Below are 21,636 nucleotides of genomic sequence, written 5' to 3' on the forward strand. Positions count from 1 at the left end.
GACTCTCAGTATCAATATATATATTGGCCGAATGTTCGGCCGATTTCGCTTACGAGTACCGTGTGCAAACTTCTAGAACACATCATACTAAAACATATAACCGTTTTCTTAGAAAAGGAGAGTATCATAGCACCATATCAACATGGCTTTCGCAGAGGCCATTCTACAATCACTCAACTACTGGCACTAACCCACGACATATCATTTAATATCGACCAACACAGACAAACAGACCTCATCCTACTCGATTCTCGAAGGCATTTGATCGGGTATCACACAAAAAGCTCATAAGGAAACTTGAGACTCCGTTAGGTACAGGCCCCATAATTGACTGGATTTGCGACTATCTTACTAACCGTACCCAGTTTGTGGAAGTGAACGGACAGATTTCTCAGACAGCCCGGGTAACATCGGGAGTGCCCCAAGGAAGCGTTCTGGCTCCCCTTTTATTTCTAATTTTTATTAATGACCTACCCGCAAAAATCATAGGAAACATCAGGCTATTTGCAGACGACTGCATTCTTTATCGAAATATTAACTTATATGATGACCACATAACATTAAACGACGACTTGAAAGCTGTGTCTAACTGGTGTGCCCACTGGCAGATGACCATCAATACTAAGAAATCTGCTGTTCTTTCAATCACCAGAAAAAAAAAATAACTCTAGCTTTATGTATACCGTTAACGACGCGCCACTAATACGAGTTCATGAACACAAGTACCTCGGATTAACGTTAACACATGACTTCAGGTGGAACTCCCATATAAATAACGTTACAGCAACTGCAATGAAACGCGTTTTCTTTCTTGGAAGACACCTCCGACTAGCACCACCCGATACAAAACTTCTAGCTTACAAAACTTTCGTCGGGTCTGTCCTTGAGTACGCAAATGTTATCTGGTTCCCATACACTAAACAAGTAATTAAAAAACTAGAAGGTGTACAAAGGAAAGCTCTACTGTATATATACAATAACCATAAATTAACACACTCGCCCACCGAACTACCTAACAAAGCCGGGATCCTAACAGTACAAAACCGAGCTGTACTAGCCCGTTCTAAACTTATGTACCAGCTCTTACACAACACGCTTAATATTGATACCTCTAGACACATCTCCAGAAATGAAACACGGCCAATGCGGCATAAAAACACACATACATTCAATGAGCATTCTTTTCATACCGATTGCTTTAAGAATTCATTCTTTCCTTTAGCGATAAGAGAGTGGAATAAATTGAGTGAATCCATTAGTAACAGCCCCTCATTAAATACATTTGCTAATTCAGTGGAAGAACATCTCCTTGCCTTACAGCTCTGACTTACATACTCAGTTTTGTTACCGATCTTCATAGCCTAACACTTTAATCTATGAGCGTTCTTTTTGTATGATGCATCATACGCATGACTGCATCTTGTTTGTCATGTTCATTAGGTATTTTATGTCACACGTGTTTTGAGGTGTATTTTTCTCTTTTTCTTGTTTGGTTTCTTGTTTTCACAGATTCTTACTTGTTATAGTATATTGTACTCAAATATTACATTTGTGATGAACTACTTAATTCTTTTGTTTAGCGAAACCAGAACCTTTGCAATACCACACTTATGATTATATAATCTATTTATATTCTTTGTTCGCAAATACTACCATATGTACTTGCCCTTCCTGTTATAATCCCATGAGGGATTGACAGTATGTGAAATAAATAAATATATTTTGTGGCTCGGTGATCACTTTGCAAAAAGCAAAAGAACGAGTACATCCATGCCAAAGCGAAAGCCTTAGTTGTTCTGAAGATGTTTAGTACACCGAAAATTGAATTATATTGTGCCTTCCTCACGGCTACCTATGAATCTGCCAGTGTTCAATCAGAGCGGTTTCAAACTAGAAGCACTTGATCGAAGGTGTGTATACTGGACCTCCAGGCGCGTTGCTGCCGTGGCCGCCGCCCTCATGTTCTGTAGAAAGTCCAAGGACGATAACATCGTCACCGCGCGCCTCCTGCTGTATCTGCGAGTGAAAGCGCAGGGGGAGGGGGGGGGGGGGACATTGGTGAGCTGACAATGGTGGCTCAGTCTTGTGTGCGCAAAGGAGGAAAGCGGGGAGGAAGCGTGCCGCCTCCTATCACGCGCGATTCATCAGGGGGAGTGGAGTGTGATCTGTAAAACTGTGGTTGCGCAACATGTTAATTTGCCTTCTTTGACGCACTATATACAGTGACTGTTTCTTAGATACGCAGATTTCGTGGAGACTTATACGTACGTTTAAATATCTTGTCGCGAGGTTTTGTGTATGCAAAACGTGGTCGGTGGTCGCTGCAATCATGACTAATTAACTTGGCTATGACTGTTCGTTCGATTGTATAGAGCAGCAGATGTGTACATGCAAGCAGCAAAAAAATAGAAATGGTGACGCCGTAAAGCTATTTGAAGAAGTATGCGGGAGTTCGCTTTCTTTCTTGATCGACAATTCAGGCTGCATCTCGCGCTAATATAACTCGGGCACATGATTACATGCACCGATACGGAAGTGTCTCGCAGTAGGTGTGACGAAGTTTCTACGGCTGAGCGCTAACCGATTTGCAGAACGGCCGACGTTACGCGTCGTTAACGACGTTGAATCCAAGGTCGCATGCAACTGGCCGCAGAAGCGACGCTTGATTCGAATGAAGCACAGCACTGTCATTTCCAACAATACTGGGGAGGAAGAACGCCTGCAGTGCAGTTGCTTCAACTGCTCGAGGGAGACAGGGCGTTTTCTTCGATGCGGAACAACACCACGCGGCAGCCATGGACGTTGAGCAACGGCGTCGTCTTCAGATTACCGCTTTGCTTGTTTATAATACTAGCGTGCCGGCGCCTCGAGCGTCGAGGTCAACAGCGACGGCGCTATAGTGGACGCGTGCCAACCACTTACGCTCTTGCGGAAAGCGCTTTGTCGCAGCATTCGCCGTGAAACCGGCTGCAACGCTGACGCCCCCTCTGCTTCGGTGAGTATTGCAAGTCTTCTAAATTTTCCTATATTTTATTACCGCTTTGTGAACCGCCGCGGCAGCTTAGTCAGCGCTGTGATGTTGCGCTTCTTGTCTCAGGGTCTTGGATTCGATCCCGGCTGCGGCGGCCGCATTGCGGTGAGTGCGAAACGCGAAAGGACTGGTTATTTGAGACAGGTACACGTTGGGATGCCCAAGATGGTCGAAATCAATCCTGGGGTTTGCGCCTCCCCCTACAGCGTGGCTCGTGATCATATCGCGGTTTCGGCACGTACAACTACAGACTTTCATTTTATTGTTGTGGCTTTCGGATCTGAAATGGGACAGATCCGGGACAGCATAGCAATTAGCGCCCCCGAAAGGCTCAATAAAAAGCAAAGCTAATACCCTTTAGGGTGGTGAAGTAAACATTGAAATCATCATTAATTGCACGGTAAGGAACTTCATTACTAGACGTAAAAATAAAGGCTGAACTGCCATTTCTTGGAGTTCGCACCGGAACAAGTCGCTCCGCCGTTCGTAGTACAAGCGTAGAAAGCCAATAGTAGTACCTCAGCAAACGCGCATCACAAGCAAGAATTCATCAGATTTTGCGAAAGTCCCCAACAAAAGTTCCCAGATCGCTTTCTCGAAACTCACGCGTGCACGAGATGCTCGGGCAAATACGAGAAAGAAACTTCCGTCTACAATAGCTCGTGTGTGTGTATGTATGAAAGGTCCCTAGCCCACCCTTGGGAACCGATACAGGAAAGTGTTGTTTTGGGGTGGCGACAACATCAAAACTTTACCCGCTGTTCGCCACCAAGTTTGTCGGGCATCCGTTAGAGTCCGCAATCTGGATAGAAGTGGCACCGCATTACTGCTTTTTATTTTTATTTTATCTTTGTAGGCTCTGGCATGTTGGTATGTCACCGCATGATTTAGTAAACTCATTTCGATTAGCTTTATTGCAAGTTCCGCGGGAATTATATGCATGCGCCTTGAATATGTGTTTCCTTTTTTATTTTATATTGACGCGTTAAGTGTATTTGACTTTTACAATTTTATGTCGCGCGAAACGCTATAGCAACAAATTATTATGCAAGCGTGGTGACGCGCACTTAGTGAAATTGTATCGCGTCCAAAGTGCGACGACTACAGAGCCCTGTCGTCGCTTTCTCATTTAACGTGGCATTCTAGAAAGTGCTGTCGCCATGTCGACAGCGCTTTCTAGAATGCCGATCTTGTTGTTGTTGTTGTTGTTGTTTTTGTTGTTGTTGTTGTTTTTGCCTCAAAACATGGCTCGTACACGCAAGGGGGATTGGCCACACTGGCTTGAGTGAAAAGTACATCTGACAGACTGCCAAAAGGGGTGAAGGCAAACATTCAAAACCAGGTATTCGGCAACTATAAATGCTTATAAAACTTTCCATAAGGCCTATACATAAACTGGATAAAATTAAAATGAAATGCCTCACAGTACCTCACATACCCTAGCATCGAAACATTCCAGATGCTTCAATAAACTTGTGCATAGCAGTAATTATTGATTCAAGGCGTGTGCCTAATTGACAGGCACCAAAGGACAAAATGTTTGGTGTAGTAAGCGCTTATCTCAGCTTACTAGTTGGAAACATAAACAATCTTGGGGGGTGGGGGGTGGACGAGAAGCGGTGGCAATAAAGAATGAAATGGTCCATAGTTACTGGTTTATTCAAAAACTGGTACATGTTAGTTATAGATAAACCAGATCTATGAAGGTAAAAATATAGGCAGGGAACTCTGCAACGCCAGCTTGATAAGGTCACCTAGCATTCTCGTGAAAGGCATTTGCTCGTGTTCCACCCGAAATTTCGATGTCTAAGATCATGTGCGCAAGGTGGGCGTGATTCATTGCAATTTAGAAATAAAATGCGTTTAAATCTAGCAACTGTTATAAAAGCGAAGTCAGGAAGAGTACTTAAGACTCGGCCATTTAGTGATGACGATGCGAGCGAGCCAGCTTATTAATTAAAAAGATTACACTATGTACGGAGACCTAGACAAAGCCGACTTGAGACAGATCGTCAGGGGCAAGAGTCGAAAATACACTGAGCAGGTGTCACCTATTATTTATGTGACCAAATTTTACTTCAGATTCTGTAGACCCAATTGGCTGATGGCCAGAATAATTGCCAGAAATTCTGCAAAAAAAATATTGGGGTATCATCAGTTATACTCTCGGGGAGCAAAAGGCCAGTTAAGCTGATTTGAAAAGATGCCAATTCCGGCATTCTCTAAATTTTGTGTTGCGTCCGTAGTAATAGCAAGTGAGAAGGAACTTGACTAAGATCGCAGGATCAAATCCCGGCCACCGCGGCCGCATTTGGATGGAGTCGAAATGCAAAAACAGGGGCGAAATGCAATAACACCCGTGCACCCGTGGCGTTAAGCACTCTGTACGTGGGCCGATCCCGAAGATAGTACAATACCGGACCCTCCCGCGGCGGAGGTATATTTCGCCATTATGTGGTCCACATACAGAGCTTCGCTGGTCATCCTACTTCAAAGAGTCGAAGGGCACTAAGTTTTGTTGTTGTTGTTAAGCATGGACTTGCCAAAGATTAGCATATATAATAGCTACCTGAAACTGTTCTAGGCGCGCGAGTGGCGACCGCAATAAAAGAACCCGTGCCAGTTAATCAGCGACCTGTTACGCGAGGAAGACGGAAATATGAATGGAATATTGCACTGCAGTTTTTTTTTTCTTTTTATGTAAGAATACTTTTCGTAAATCTGAGTACAGGGCGCCGCGTGAGGCAGATAAGTTTTACTTGTTTGAAGCGGCAAGCAGGAAGTTTACGTACGTTTTTTTTCCGTCTGCGTTCCGCAAGACCTACTGATGAAAAACCATATGCGCAAAAGTACACACGAGAGGTACATACTGCTTGGAGATTAAGAGAAATGTTTGTTCTCCAAAGGGAACGTACAATAACATAGTATGATAAAACCCGATACTGCGGCCGCACTGCACGCACAGTCGCGAGTGGCATTAAAAATAATTAAATTGAAATAAACAAGAGAAAGAAAAGCATCTATTCCTATGGCATAAATACATGTCATATCTAATCATAAACACCGTTTGAGCGGTTTGATCCCGAACAGCAACGCGCGAACCGATACGAAGGACCCCGCTGAGCAGAATGGCCAGCAGTTTGCAACGGCGGGACCTTGGTGCCGCCCAATCCACTTCGGTCGCAGCGCCGCCACAGTATTTATCGTGGTCGCGCGTCTCACTGCAAAGCATGCGCCGCCCCAGCCGCTTTTCCCACTCAAGTGCGCTCTAATTCTCACAAGAGACGCAATCAACATGTTCGCGAGCCTCCCGCGGTATGGTCACGCCATCTAGTTCATGCGCCTCCAAACGCATTCTTTCACACACCGCCTGCACCGTCATTCCGCCTTTCTCGATATATTGCAATAGTGTTCCTGTATATGCTCCCGCAGGGAACAGAGTTGCGCATAGTACCGCCGCCGTGATCCATCTCTGCAGCGAAGCCACTCCTCGCGCGCGCAGGAGCCAAATGCCGCGCGGTGTTCCGCCTTTTTCTCTGGTGGTCGCGAGCTACAAGCGCCAATTGTTCGCAGGCGCTTAGCAAAGGGCACTTGTTAATACAGGCTACGCTCGAACGAGTCATTCGTGCAGCCGGAGGGGGTGGGCTTCCAACCAACGGAAACTTTGTATGCACCTATGTAAACACCCATATACAAACACACACACGAACGTACAAATATGGGGTGGGACCGCCTTCGATTCCCCAAAATAAATTGCTCCCGTGGCTCGAACAGCTCCAAAGTTCGCTCGCCAACGCGCAGTACGTTGCCACAAACAGCGGTGCAATGATTTTCAGCATGCATATGAAGTTATCTTATCATAGTCAGAAAGCAAGAAATGTTTTAAAGAGTGTTTGAAACTTCACACACGTAAGGTGGACACTTAGCGCATTTTGGCTGCCGAAACCAGCCGATTAATGACCGTCGCCAAGAGAGCTATCGTGCCTGCAGTTATGTCAGTGACCCTTAACAGAGCGCCATTTATCACTAACCATCGTTCACAACAGCTACACGTTTTCGATACATACGGTGCAGACACAGATTTAAGCGCATTTCAAATGTTGACATGTGCACATTTTAAGCAAAGCTTACTTTTATTTACTATTACTATTTAGTAGTACTTACTATTTAGTAGTACTTACTATTTAGTAGCAGCAAATCTGCAAATAGAAAGAGATTCAAGATGCAAGAGCTTCTAGCTGCTCCTCTGAACGCACGATCGACGGTCCACTGATTGCACTGGCGATGGTACTGACGGAAACGACGAGTTCGCATGAGTCGGCGATGCGCCCGTAAAGTTGGCTTCGCAGCGGCACGGGTCATTTGACGTCATTTTTCGCGCTCGGCCAATAGCGGTGCGAGCGGCGCCGGAAAAGGTATGCGCAACTCTGCTCCCTGCGGGAGCATATACAGGAACACTATATTGCAATGCATTGGGGTGCCATCGCGCGGTGGCCACGGGAAACAATTTGGCAGGCGCCGCTGCGCGCCGCGACAGCCGCCCCACGCGAAACACGCTGCCAAACAGGAAACGTGTGAGAGGAGACCGAAACAACGTGTACGCGCCGTCATATTTTGTCATCGTCCGCTAGCTATCGAGCCCGCTTGTGAATGCTTACCCTGAGGTTTCTTCAACGTGACGAACGGCTGGAAGAAGGGCTTCGGTAACGCTCTACAAGCTTCTCCGGGGCCTGAAACCGCTGCGCCTGTGCCGTAAAGTGAATAGAAGTAATAAAACAGTATGAGTACGCACAAAACCGCATGACTCGAATAGGGCATGAGGTGTAGTTCTTAGGGCGAATATCACGTTTCACCAGTGCGTGTATTGCTTTATGGTATGCCATAATGCTAGGCGTACATACATACAAGGCAGAGGGTAGGCCAACACACTGCCAAATTACGTTATTTACCCCCATAAAGTGTGTGTACATCTACAAAAACGCCGAAAAATGGTCAGAATGACCAAAATCGGTGATGCCCCCCTGTTTATGGTGCGCCTGTCTTCCTCTTGAACGCGTCGCGGTACGAACATAGCGGTCGACCGCGTCGTTTTTTTGAACTGGTGCGTGTGCACAAACAGCGTCGGTATTGTCACGTAGTAGTGACGGCAAAGAACACAGTAGCAATACTGTGAATGACGAAACTAACTTTTATTGGCCGAAACTGTGCCCACAAAAAGCCGCTACACTTAAAGCATGACACTAGCTGCGAACACAGTCGGCGGTCGTCGAAATCTGACCAGAGGGTAAAGCGCGTCAGCTTTCACACATGAGCCATCGAACGTTCGAGATCAATCGCTGGTTCCCGCATGTCTTCCAGAACGTTTAACACCATTCGCATCGCGCATACATGCAATCAGATTACACAAGGTTCGGCGATGACAGACAGCGGATAGAACGATCGATAGCATTCGAGAAACTTCCGATACATGCTGGCACGTCCCGCGCTGAGCGATACCGCTTGTTTGACGCTGAAGAGCTGTCACCCCAAAAATGCAAGTAAGTACACGTGTCAGTATGAAGTCCAGATGGCTGGGCGACAGTGAAGGCGCCCCGGAAACGTGCCAGTTACATGGTAAGACGCGCCACTCGACTCCAGAAAAATAATTTTACGTGCCAAAACCACTTTCTGATTATGAGTCACGCCGTAGTGGGGACTCCGAAAATTTGGACCACCTGGGGTTCTTTAACGTGCACCTAAATCTAAGTACACGGGTGTTTTCGCATTTCGCCCCCATCGAAATGCGGCCGCCGTGGCCGGGATTCGATCCCGCGACCTCGTGCTCAGCAGCCCAACACCATAGCCACTGAGCAACCACGGCGGGTCACTCGACTCCAGAAAATGCCGCCATAGCAAAATGGGCTTTAGTACGTACCGTACGTACCACAATCCAATTCACTGAACGAACACAAGAGACTTCTGCAAGTAAATATGATTTCACTTGATACCGACAAGAATCACGAAACGACAACTAGCAACGATTGCTGACTAGCACTATCAGCTACTTACTCAGTGCACACTGTTTGACACGTCAGCCCGGCAGTGCAGATGAGCTTGGCTCCGACAGATAACTACGCCGACATCACGAGCATTCGCGGGGCGTTTATAAAGCTGCAAGTGTGCACGATGTGAAGTTGCGAAATGACAGCGTTCTAGCGACGGACGCACAGAGACGATAAAAAAAGAACACTTCACAACCAGGTCGCGCGATCTCAGAGATCGTTTGTTTGGCTAGCTCAAGCATACATTTGCGTCTTCGTCGAGATTATTCCTATTAGTCAGTAATGACAAAAACAGAGAGGTAAACTGCATATGCCCATACATACCAGTCACATAGTGCAGCCCTAATCTATAGGCTTCACGGCGCTGTCGATCGCGTTTTACCGACGGAAATCGAAAAATCCGCATTGCCTTGCTGGCCTTGCTGGGATGGTCACGGGAGGTGCAACCGTTAACGAGACACGACACTGGCATCGCGCCCAATTTCGATGGCAATAATGTTCAAAAGGCGTTCCGTGCGCGAGGCAGCGAGCATGGCAAGGCTCACAAGTGAGTGAAAGAATTTTATTAGAGTTCCAGCGAGGACGCGAACTCGTCGCGCACCCGACTACTCCCACGTCGGTACTGGCAGGTCCAGCCCACCGACCCGGTCACGGGCATGCCGGACAGCCAGGATTTGCTTGTCTAGAGCGGGGCTACGCAGAAGCGAGTCCCACTCCTCCTTGCTGAACTTGGGGTATCTCGACCCGCACTCACAGAGCATGTGTGCTAGAGCGGAGGTCTGACCGCCGGAGTGGCAGGCGTCATCGCGATATACGTCGGGGTAAACCGTGTAGAAGGGCAAGACACGGATATGTGCAAGAGAAACGGCTGGCGCCCTATTCCACTGACGAGTGCAGCGCCTGCCACGACCGCACTCCACTCACTCGGAGGAGAGAGTCGAGTCCGGCCGTGCGCCTGCCAAATTGCTTCGGTTGTCAGCCGCTAGGGCACTGCGCATGTGCAGTTCGGCGTCGCAAAAGGCGAATATATATATATATATTAGGATGGCCATTGGATATTCCGTAGAAAGCTATGCATTTAACTTTACACATTGTCTATAAGCATCTGCTACATGTAAATGCTTGTTTCACCATCACATTTTAATTTGTTTTAGTTATATAAATAAGGTGTAGTAACTGCAAGATCTTTGCGGTTGCCACTTCTTTGTCAAGCTTTATCTCGTGGATTCGCATACTGACTATATGTCTGCGTGAATGTATGGTGCAAATATCTGTCGTGTATTGTACCAGCATTATTGTTGGTGGAAAAATCTGCGTAGCGGTCCTTTAACTTTCATTGCCCGCACAATGGGTGGCCTTCTGAATAAACCCGCGCCTTTATTGACAGGCATAGAAGACGTATCGTGGCGTGTAGTCGTGTATCGTTCGTGCAGGCCGCAGTGGTTGATAACACACACGAGGAAGCGTTTCATTTTCTAGTTTTAGTGCTGCAGACATCCTAAGATAAATAGAGAAACAAAAGTGCGAAAACTACGAAGTCAGGATGGTGGTCATCATATTGTTCTTTTGTAGTGCAAGGCAACTTCATTTCATCTCCTGTTTGTATTATGTAGTAGTGAGTGCCACCTTTATTAGCGCTGCTGATAAAAAAAAAAGCCAAATACATTATTTTCACAACGGCAAACGTTAAAACCAATGGCAAAGCATTTAGCGCAATTCAAAAAAGAGACAGGGAGGTGACAGACACACAGGACAGCGTGCAGCCTTGTCTCTTTTTTGAATTGCGCTAAATGCTTTGCCATTATGAGTAAACCGTACCAACTGGCCCCCAGAATCAGCCTTGTTAAAACCAAGTTAACTCGGCAGCGTCGGAGCGCTGACAATCTACGACAGCAAGTTCCCTGATTGATAACATAAGTTCCGAGAAGAAATTTTTAATCCGAAAAAAATATCTGGTCACTTCTCTTGTGCATAGACTATGTCTTGCTGCTGCATTTTCAACGGGCAACGACAACAAGAACGAATTCAGCTGGCTTTTCTTAGACTTTATCCGCACTGAGCGTACTAAGAAGCATGTAAAAGGCCACGTGACCTTTTTTTTTTTTGCATTCAAATAAGGCGACCAGTATTCTTCCACACGAAGGGCAGTGTTTATGAGCAATAAAAACAATCAATTCAGCTCCTATTTGAACCGAGCGTGCTCTCGCAGTGGCGGAGCAATGTCATGAGATCCTACTTTTAACGATGATGACGATGGTGATCTATTTGCCTCCTCGTCGAACAGAGGCGGTTTTTTTTTTTACTTCGTTAAAGCCTCTTTATCTAAGTTGCCTATGGTGGTAATGGATATAGTCCAGTATCCTGATACCGTCCTATCAATTTCTTCTCTGCTTTTTTTTCCAACCCTGCTCTAAACGACTCTTGCGTATCTCTGCTGCTGACCGGTTAATGATAACAATCGCTTTAAATCCCGGTGCTTCTGGAAGATGAACGTTTCCTACAGGTATCGCTGGGTATTCGCATTCCATTAGGATGTGCTTTGTCTCCGGATATTAACTGCAGCGCACACTTGCCTCATGCTAACGCGAATATTTTTCTCCTTGGTGTTCATTTTTGTTCCCTGAGGCAGCAAGCTCGGACCTCCAATAGAAAGGCACTGCCCTATGTCTTAATGTACAGAGTTTATTCTCTAATTTCTTTCTTGAATTCTTGTCAGTCGACATGGTCTCTTTTGTTTCCAACCATAGTATCCAATTTACTGTTTCCGCCATAAGTCTCATTGTTCGCTGAACTTCTGGTAGTGCTTTATTCGGGTCTCTACAGACAGATCCAGTACGGGGGGATCTTTTGAATCATGGCTGAAAGCATGAGTATTTGCACAGTTGGCATATTGGCTCCCGAGAAAGCATGTTTGCATTTGCTCTTCACCTCTAAAGAAGGCTGAAAAATAGCGCCCATACATACAATGTCTAAAGCCCGTCGTCATCTAGGGATCTTCACGAAATCGCATTCGGATCTTCGAACCAGATGTCATCCACAGAGCGCGTTTTCACTTGTTTGTTGACATAAAGAACATGTGGATACTGTTATTTCAAGGAACACTGTGTTTAAAGGGGCCCTGAACCACCCCTCGGGCTTGGTGAAATAACATAGTCCGCGGGTAGCATACGCTGTTGTGAACATCTCGGCCAAGTTTTGCTGTCGTAAGCGGTCCGTGGAGCTTGCAAGCGGAGCGCGAATTCACCCTTTTCTCAAACGCTCTCGTTTCAAAAACACCATGATCCTCCCTCTCTTCGGTGTGCTCAATTTTGTCATAAAGCACGCTCCAATACGGGGCTGCTATTGGTCGCTGCGATCTGCTACACCGCGGCCGCCGCGAGATGCCGCCACGAGTCCAGTGGCTAAGCGCATTGCGGCTCTCTGAGGACAGCCGCGTTTGGCTTTCGTTTAGCGCGGCATAGGCGCCAAATCCGAAATTTGAACTGCGCGCCACGGTGACGTCTCCGCCGTAGCCTTCGCAGTGCAAGGCATTGGAGGAGGAAGGGGAGTGCAGCTGAGGCCGCGCTTGAGTGCCGATAGCTCCGCTTCTGCTGACCGTATTGAAGCACTTTTTGCGGCAATGTTGTTCTGAAATAGCCTATCTTCACTTCAAATGTCTTTCTCCACTTCGACAAAAAGTGGTTCAGGGCCCCTTTAAGTGCACAAACGTTAGGTTGCATTGCCCGGCTATTACCTGTTCGCATGATGAAATTCTTATTGTCGTACTTTTTCAATTGCAGACAATGGCGGCGGAAGTGTTCCGGACCATTGAAGGCATATTTCTAGGCAAACACTTTCCGGACGATGCGGTACGGTCAACCCTTGCGTACAAGCCACGACCTGGAGACTTGTTCATCGTGAGCTACCCTAAATGCGGTACTACGTGGACACAACATATCGTTTACAACATTCTTACGGACGCCCACGAACCGAAAGATGATCTCGAGTTGCTGCTGCGTCTTCCTTTCTTGGAAATGCAAGGAGGGGAAGCCGCTGTCTATGCACCAAGACCGGCTGCCTTCAAGACCCACTTACCTTTTGACAAGAACCCCTACTCTCCCGAAGCGAAGTACATCTACATTACGAGGAATCCTTACGACTGTTGTGTGTCCTTCTACTATCACACGCGAAACATGCCACCTTACCTTTTCGAGCACGGTACGTTCGACGAATTCTTCGAGTTATTTCTTCAAGGGCGAGTCGACTTCGGAGACTACTTCGAGAACGTTCTCTCCTGGTACGCACACCGCAATGACCCCAACGTGCTGTTCTTGACTTACGAAGAGCTCAAACGAGACATCGGGTCTGGAGTACTGAAAATCGCGGCTTTCATTGGTGAAGAAAATTATAGTAAGATTAAACAAAACCCAGAACTTCACCGCAACATTCTTGAGAGGTGTAGTCTGCAACACATGAAAAAAGAACTCAACGATGGGCCTGAGGCACTGGAATCGGAATTGAAAGATTTACCTCAGCTCAAAACACTGAGGCCGGAACTCCTCAAAGGGGTTAAAAATGTTCTCGAATTTACAAAGAAACCAATGACGGGTGAATTCATCAGGAAGGGGCAGGTGGGAGACTGGAAAAACCATTTCTCGTCTGAACAGATTCGACGAATGAAGGAGAAGATTATCGAGGCTACGAAAGGATCGGACCTGATGAGCTTGTGGAAAGACGTGGACATTCCCCGTATTGTCCCCAATTAAGAAGACTGCAGATACTGCACAAGGAACCGTCGAGTGCAGAACTGCAGGAATAACTTTTTATTCGGACTTTTGTTGGCCACAAGTGTTGTCAGAGGTACGAGTGCAGTGCGCAACATGTATGTCATAACGTTTCTCCCAACAAAAGACGCTCTTATATTTTGGTGCATGTAGAAATGACAGGCCCGTAAGATAAAAAAACGCAGTTTAACAAACAATGCTAGATGAAAACACTTTTTGTTTATATAAGAAAAAAAATACACGGGATAATCTATACTAACCAAAAGAGATTGTTTAAATATGTTTACGTACGCGAGAATGGTGTCTTCCCTTCAGCGCTGTGCTCACAAGATGGGCGACTAGCATTTGCGATGTATTTGTTAACTTATGAAATTTGACAAGTTGACTTTTCATTTACGGATTTAAGCGCCTATGTTGCAATGTCTAATACAGGAGGGCATCGCGTGAGGAAAATAAATTACGGCATCTTAAAAACGCTTTTGTTGGTACATTAACAAAAACATTCTTCAGCTTCATTTTACTAATCAGGCCGCACGATGAGGGCCAGAAGCAATCCAAATGTAATGATTTCCGCTTCGTTTGGTTTCTTTCTAGCAAAGGGTTCAGCGTCTCTGCCCTATTCTTATTTCACAAAGCTGATATTTTGGTCCCCGACCGACGCGTACGGACCAAGCGCGCTACGATGCATTTGATAACTTTGCAGTCCGTTGCAGTAGGCTGCTCGGCGTCACAAAAGCGTCGAGAATGACACACATGGGCGGTGCGTCCGAGGCGCTGTTTGAGCGCTGGTTTGGGAATCTGAGCAAAAAAGCAGGCTAACATTTCTCTACGATTAACACAACAGTGGCTGTAGCTTTTAATTCGTGCAAATGCTTCAGTCTCGTTCGGTCATCGTGGTTATCGTCATCATCATCATCATGTTATTTTTTTAATATACACTACAGGAGGAAGGCCTCTCCCTGCAATCTCCTATCGCCCTAGTCTTGCGCTAGCTGATTTCAACTTGCGCCTGGAAATTTCACCATGTGATTAACCCACCTGATTTTCTGCAGTCATCGCCTGACCTTCCTTTCCCTTTGCCCCCATTCTCTAACTGTAATGACCCACCGCTGTTCTAGCTACGCATGGCCTGCGCAGCTCCACTTTTTCTCTGAATTTCAACTAGAATATCAGCAATCCCCATTTCCTCTCTTATACTCAACGCTCTCTTCCTAGCGTCTAACGTTACACCTAACATTTTTCGTTCCATCGCTCTCTGCGTGGTTCTTAACTTGTTCTCGAGCACCTTTGTTTGCCTGCAAGTTTCTACCCCATTGTTTGCAACGGGAGAATGCAATTGCGTGCATTTCTATTCAGGGACAGTGGTACGCTCCAAGTCAGGATTTGGTAAGGCCTGCCGTATGCACTCCAATTTTTTTATTTTTCTGGAAAATTTGCGGTGCATGGTCAGGGTCTCCTTGAGTAATTGACCCACATAAGCATACTCCGGCGCAGCCTCTAGTGGCTGAGCGGCGGTCATGAATACTTGCTCCCTATCCACGCTATAAAGCGTGGATAGGGAGCAGTTACCTTTGTCTTGTGCATATTAATCTTCAACCCCACTGTTATACTTTCTTCGTTAAGATCCTTATTCATCTGTTGTAATTCGTCCGCAACGTTGCTGGACAGGACAATATCTGCAAACTGAAGATTGCTGAGATATTCGCCGTTCTTCCTCACTCCTAAGTCTTCTAAGTCTAATAGCTTGAATATGTCTTCTAAGCATGCATTGAACTGTATTAGAGATATTGTGTCTCCTTGCCAGACCCCATTCTTGATAGGTAATTTTCAATTTTCTTTTGGAAAACCAACGTAGGTGTGGAATCACTATTTCCCAAGATATTCATGTATGCCTGCTGTACTACTTGTTTACGCACTGCCTCTATGGTGGTATCTCTTCTGAATCAAATGCCTTTTCATAAAATATGAAAATCAAATAGGGAGGTTGATTGTACTTCACAGATTTCTCAATTACCGGATTGGTGACATGGACTTATACCGTTGTACAATATCCTTTCCTGAGGACAGCCTGTTATCTTGGTTGATTGAAGTGTTGCCTTTCTCCTACTGAAAATGATCTTGGTGATTATTTTCTAGAATACTAAAAGCAAGCTAATGGGCCTATAACTATTCAATTCTTTTGCGTCTCCGTTCTTATGCATTATTATAAGCTTGGCATTCTTCGAGGTCTCTGGTGCACTTGATGTAGCGAGGCATTGCGCATAAAAGGCTGCAAGCTTTTGAGGCTTCAGATTGCTTACATCATTGACTAAATCGACTGTTTTGCATCTTCTCGTGCCGCTTTGCCCCGCGTCATTTCTTACAAGGACCATGTAACTTAATCGCTAGGTATAGAAGGTTGAAACTAATGCCATCTTACAACACAAAGCGACATCGTCAGCTGCCATACAGCACATTATTAACCACTAAAGTTTTCAGGGCGCCTTGCACATGCCTAAAGAGAATTTACGACCCGGCATTGTCAGCGCTTAGGAAACGCGGGTTAATGGCCTGTATTCTCTATGTAACCTATTTAAAGTTAGAACGCATCTACCCGTCCTCGTAACAGATCATGAAATTGTGTCAACTTAGTCAAATTCATATTTATTTAGTCACACACAGCTCCGATTCCAACATGACTTCGGAAGAAGTGAGAATAAAAGAACAAAAAGAAAACAAGTACAGTGTAAATCCATGGCCTACATACAAACAAACAAAAACATTTTAGAAATTAGCTACAAATATACCATTGCTTATACAATATTAGTTTCGAGTGATATGAAATCTCACTCAACTTAGAATTATCACAATCGTCAAGAAACCAGCGGTTTAAAGATGTTCGAAATGCTTGCCTTCCACCGCCACAAACCACATCAACCGCTCTCGCGTCGAGTGGACACCTCTGCGCAGCATTTTCGGGACGATGCTTCTGCAGGCGGTAACTAATCTCATCTTCATGTCGTTGACACCGGTGGGCTTAACTGCGTAAACGCGATCTTTCACGTAGCCCAACAAACGAAGTCCAGTGGAGAGAGATCAGGGGATCTCCGCTTCCAAAACATCTCTCCTCCGCGTCCAATCCACTGCTGTGGAAAGTTACAGTTTAAGCAGTTCTTTGCAGTGGAGTAGAAATGTGGTGGCGCCCCGTCATGCTGGAACCAACTTGCCGCAGTTCGTTGAGAGGCAGACTCGAGGCAAATTTATCGACGACACCAGCAAGAATTTTGTGCGCCTAATTATTTCTATCGAGGTTCCCTTCGAAGAATTGAGGGCCAATAATTCTGTCCCCAAGTATGCCACAGCATTCATTTAGAATTCACCGAATTTGGTGGTTGTGCTGCGCAGCCAGTGAGGATTTCCTCCCGATCAGTAGTGAGCATTGTGAATGTTCACTGTGCCGTTCCTGCAAAATCAAGCCTCATCAGTCCAAATCAGTCTTTCTACGAAATCCTTATCTTAGCCAATTTTTATTAGGCCCCAATTACAAACGTCTGCCCGTTTTTCAAAGTAGGCTTCACTTAGTTCCTGGTGAAGACTGATATGGTATTTCTTTTATTTATTTATTTAGTACCCACAGCGCCCATTCAGGCATTACAGTGGGGGGGGGGGGGGGGGGGTACAGATGAAAAACAAGCGTCAAAATTGCAGGTTTGCATAAATTTGTGTAAGTCAACAACACATTATTATAGGCCGCCAAAAAAAAAAAAAAAGCACACAGCTAAGTAGCACACAGCCATATCGGAAACAGGCACGTTGCAGATGTCACATATCACATTTGAAAAAAAAAGAAAAAGAGTACATAAAGCACAATGATTACAGAGACTCATAATGAAAAAGCGAAAAAAGAAACAAATCGAATAATAAGTTGCAAAAAGAAAGAAGAAACAATGTAGTGATTAAGATACAGTGCGACAAGGTGAAAAAAAAAGGCACTAAAAGAAAATGTCATTTGCAGCTGGGATTGTTTATAGGTCATCATGATTGCTAGACGTACACGGGATATTTACCAAGCCTTAGGGATCACAAGGTTCTATTGCTTTTAATGCAGAAAAGAACTTGTTAGGACAAGAAATTCCTACAACTGAGGAAGGAAGTCGGTTCCACTGACTGATGGTCCTTGGGAAAAACGAGCTGCTAAAGGCCGATGTATTACATTTGTATTCTCTTATCTTCTGTTCATGATCTTTGCGTGCTGATGTGTAGTGAGGCTGGTTTATGTACACGTCACGCAGAATTCGAGTATGAGAGTGATATATGCTGTGCAAAAGCTTGAGTCGAAACGACGCTCTTCGGTGCTGGAGAGATTGCCAGTTTAGCATTGCCTTAGATTTGGTTGCACTAAACTGCCTGTCATGCATTGCTATATCTAGTACATATCTTGCCGCCATGGACTGAACTTTTTCTAGTCTTTCTTTGTTGGTTACTGATGAAGGATTCCACACAGGGCATGCGTATTCGAGCGCAGATCTTACATATGATTTATATAGTAGCTCCCGGGTTTGTTGTGGAAACGCACGTGTATTTCGTCGTGAAAATCCCAAGCTCCGACAAGCTTTGCCTACGGTATAATCCACATGCCGATTCCATGATAAAGAGGGGCAAAAGTAAACGCCTAGGTATTTATATTCACACACCATTTTTACCGGACAGTAGTTTATCCTATCTTCAAATTTTCCAGGATTTTTTTTTTTGGAGAACCTCATACACACCGCTTTCTCGAGATTCAGTTTCATTTCCCATCGCTCACACCAATCGTGTATGGCATATAAGTCGTTTTGAATTACGAAGCAGTCACTTTCACATGTAACCTTACGGTATAATATACAGTCATCTGCAAATAACCTAATATGGGACTGTACATTTTCATTAATGTCATTGATATAAAGTAGGAAAATAAGGGGCCCCAGAACTGATCCCTGAGGTACCCTTGACGTTACATTACTTATTGCAGATTGTTCGCCGTTTACGGCTACATATTGTCGCCTCTCGCGTAAATATTCGGCGATCCATGCAATAACTTGGGGATTAATATTAAAACTGGTTAGTTTCTGCAGTAACAGGTAATGTGAAACGGTGTCGAACGCTTTTTGAAAGTCAAGAAAAATACAGTCGACCGATGATTTGTCGTCCAGGGCTGCCGCTAAGACATGTGTGAACTCTACTAGTTGTGTGACGCATGATAATCCTCGCCTAAATCCATGCTGATTTGGGTTAAATAAAGAATTACTATCTATATGTTTGACTACTGCAGTATAGAAAACATGCTCTAGAACTTTACTGCACACAGAAGTTAGTGAAATGTGACGGTAGTTATTAATAATGTTGCGCGGGCCAGTTTTATGTATAGGAGCAACCGATGCCTTTTTCCAATCAGCCTGAAGTGAACTGTGTTCCAAGGACTTCTCAAAAATAATTTTCAAATACATTGACACTATATGAGAGCAAGACTTCAACATAAAATTGGTTAAACAGTCAGGGCCCACAGCTTTTGCACAATTTAAATCACGAAGCAGTAATTCAATGCCCCAAGCTTCGATCACTATTTTAGGCATGGGTGTGGATTCGTGTTTTAACAATTTCAGATCTTTCCGGTAATCTGTTGGGGCAGAGAACACTGATGTAAAATAAAGATTGAACAACTTGGCCTTTTCTGTGGCGTCGCAAATTGTAACATCGCCATCGGTCAAAGCGGGGATAGAAAGGTTGTCTTTTTTATTTCGTTTTATATGCTTCCAAAGTTCCTTCGGACTTTGCTTTATCTTATTTTCTATTGTTTTAAAGTAGGCTGACTTTGTTTGGATTGTAGCGTTGTTCACTTCCCGCGTTGCCAGTTTTAGTTTACAAAAGTTCTCTTTAGAAGGGTATCGTTTAAATGAACGGTAAAATCTTTGCCTACGCTTCACTAAAACATTCAGTTCTTTAGTGTACCATGGCTTACTTCGATTACGCCTTCTAGTCAATACCCATGACGGAACAAACCGGTTGCGCAGTTCAAAGATTTTTTCTTTAAATAGAACCCATAGGTTTTCCACAGAGTACTCATCCGCAAGTGTTTCGAACACAACGAAATATGCTTCCAGTGAAGCATTGATTGATTGGATATCAGCCTTGGCGTAATTGTACATGCACCGATTCTTCTCACTGTAAACGCTTACATGTTTCATATTTATTTCGCTTAGCACGACGTCATGATCACTTATCCCTGGCAATATTTCAGTGTTCTGGACCATTTCTGGCATATTTGTGAAAAAAAGATCTAAGATATGACTTCCTCGCGTAGGCTTCAGCACAGTTTGTCTTAATGAAAGGAGGTTCATGAAATCGGCAATTTCAGATGTGAAGCTAGGGGAGCTTCCAGAGGCTATCGGCTGTTCATTCCAGTTGAGATTAGGCAGATTAAAATCCCCACCCACAATGACGTAATCGGATGCGATTTTTGTAGCTGTGGCAGTGAAATGAGACAATTCCCTGGCTGAACCAATTGGTGGCCGGTAAAAGGAGCAGACTGACAGGGATTCGCCGTTCGGGAGTTTCAGCTGACACCAAACAGCTTCACTCCTATCTTCTATAATATTTACGCGTGTAGAAGGGATGCGCTGGTCTACCGAGATAAATACACCTCCTCCGTGGTAATTTCTATCTTTTCGATAAACTGTAAAGTTATCAGGAAAAACTTCAGAGCTTGCTACGACTTCATCGAGCCATGATTCGGTGCCAATAACTACACTAGGTTTGACCATGTGCACTAAATTGCTGAAAGCATCAACTTTGTTTTTAATGCTCCTACAGTTGACTAACAAAAAGGAAAGTGAAGTCGATAAGGAGTTATTGGGTCATTTGCACGGCACAACCTTGTCTGAAAGGTCATCATAGGTGTACTTGATGCCGTCTATGTAGAGTGTGTCATGCCTTAATTGCACACGTGCATCCTTACTTTTGTGTTCCTGAGCAAATCGCCACAGGTTTCGCCTTCTCTTGCGCACTGGCTCAGAAAAGTCTTCCGACATACTGATACCTGTATATTTCAAATTCTTGGCCTTTCCTAAAATCAAATGTTTTTCTTTCAGAGACCCAAACCTTGCGATCAAGGGTCGCGTTTTCCCTTCTCGAAATTTTCCAAGTAGATGGGCTTTTTCGATCGACTCAGGGTTAACTTGCAATTTTGTTGCGCATACTTCTTTCAAAAGCAATTCAGATGATGACCAAGATTCGCGAATATTTGTATCAGGTATGCCGTAGAACACGAGGTTGTGCTGCCTACTACGATTTTCAAGATCATCGACCTTATTTTGGAGCAGCTGTATCACCCCGTGCTCTGCGTCATAGTGTGCAATACACTCAGTAACGGCGGATTCTAAGTTTGGTAATACTGACATTTTTACTTCAATTGACGACACACGTGCAGTCAAATCATGTATAGCTGCCTTCTGTTCCGCTTGATTCGCCTCAATAGTATTAAGCTTTCGAACAATCACATTTTGCCCATCCTAAACTTTCTGTAGTGTCACATCAGTGCTAGGGCCGGGATTCATTTCAATATCACCACACAGTATTAATAATAAGAAATAAAAGGCATAACGACGCAACAACAAAATGCGATGCCTTGAGCGGTTTCTGGCGTCGGAATGCATACGTACACAGTTATACAGGATACGGGGTGGAACCGGCAGGATAAGAACTGCGAATGTTCTACATGGTATACATTCACTAACCTGCACGAGAAGCAGAGCATGCGGGAGCGGCATTGCCATAGCACTGCCGG

The 21,636-nt window shown here is 44.9% G+C and overlaps 1 protein-coding gene across 2 annotated transcripts; it reads left to right on the forward strand.

The window, feature by feature from the left end:
* The first annotated feature begins 2,850 nt into the window (after window positions 1-2,850).
* On the forward strand, window positions 2,851-17,495 carry LOC126534571 (sulfotransferase ssu-1-like). Of its 2 annotated transcripts, none has more exons than XM_050181838.3 (2): window positions 2,851-2,995; window positions 12,852-17,495. In XM_050181838.3, the coding sequence occupies exon 2, from the start codon at window positions 12,855-12,857 to the stop codon at window positions 13,815-13,817; it is 963 nt and encodes a 320-aa protein (XP_050037795.1). In that variant the 5' UTR covers window positions 2,851-2,995; window positions 12,852-12,854; the 3' UTR covers window positions 13,818-17,495. The 2 variants fall into 2 exon arrangements, with proteins under 2 accessions (XP_050037795.1, XP_054928330.1); XM_055072355.2 differs by lacking the exon at window positions 2,851-2,995 and adding an exon at window positions 3,087-3,136.
* The last annotated feature ends 4,141 nt before the right edge of the window (window positions 17,496-21,636 follow it).

The sequence above is a fragment of the Dermacentor andersoni genome, chromosome 7 (assembly GCF_023375885.2).
Source record: "Dermacentor andersoni chromosome 7, qqDerAnde1_hic_scaffold, whole genome shotgun sequence".
NCBI classification, from domain to species: Eukaryota; Metazoa; Arthropoda; class Arachnida; order Ixodida; family Ixodidae; genus Dermacentor; species Dermacentor andersoni.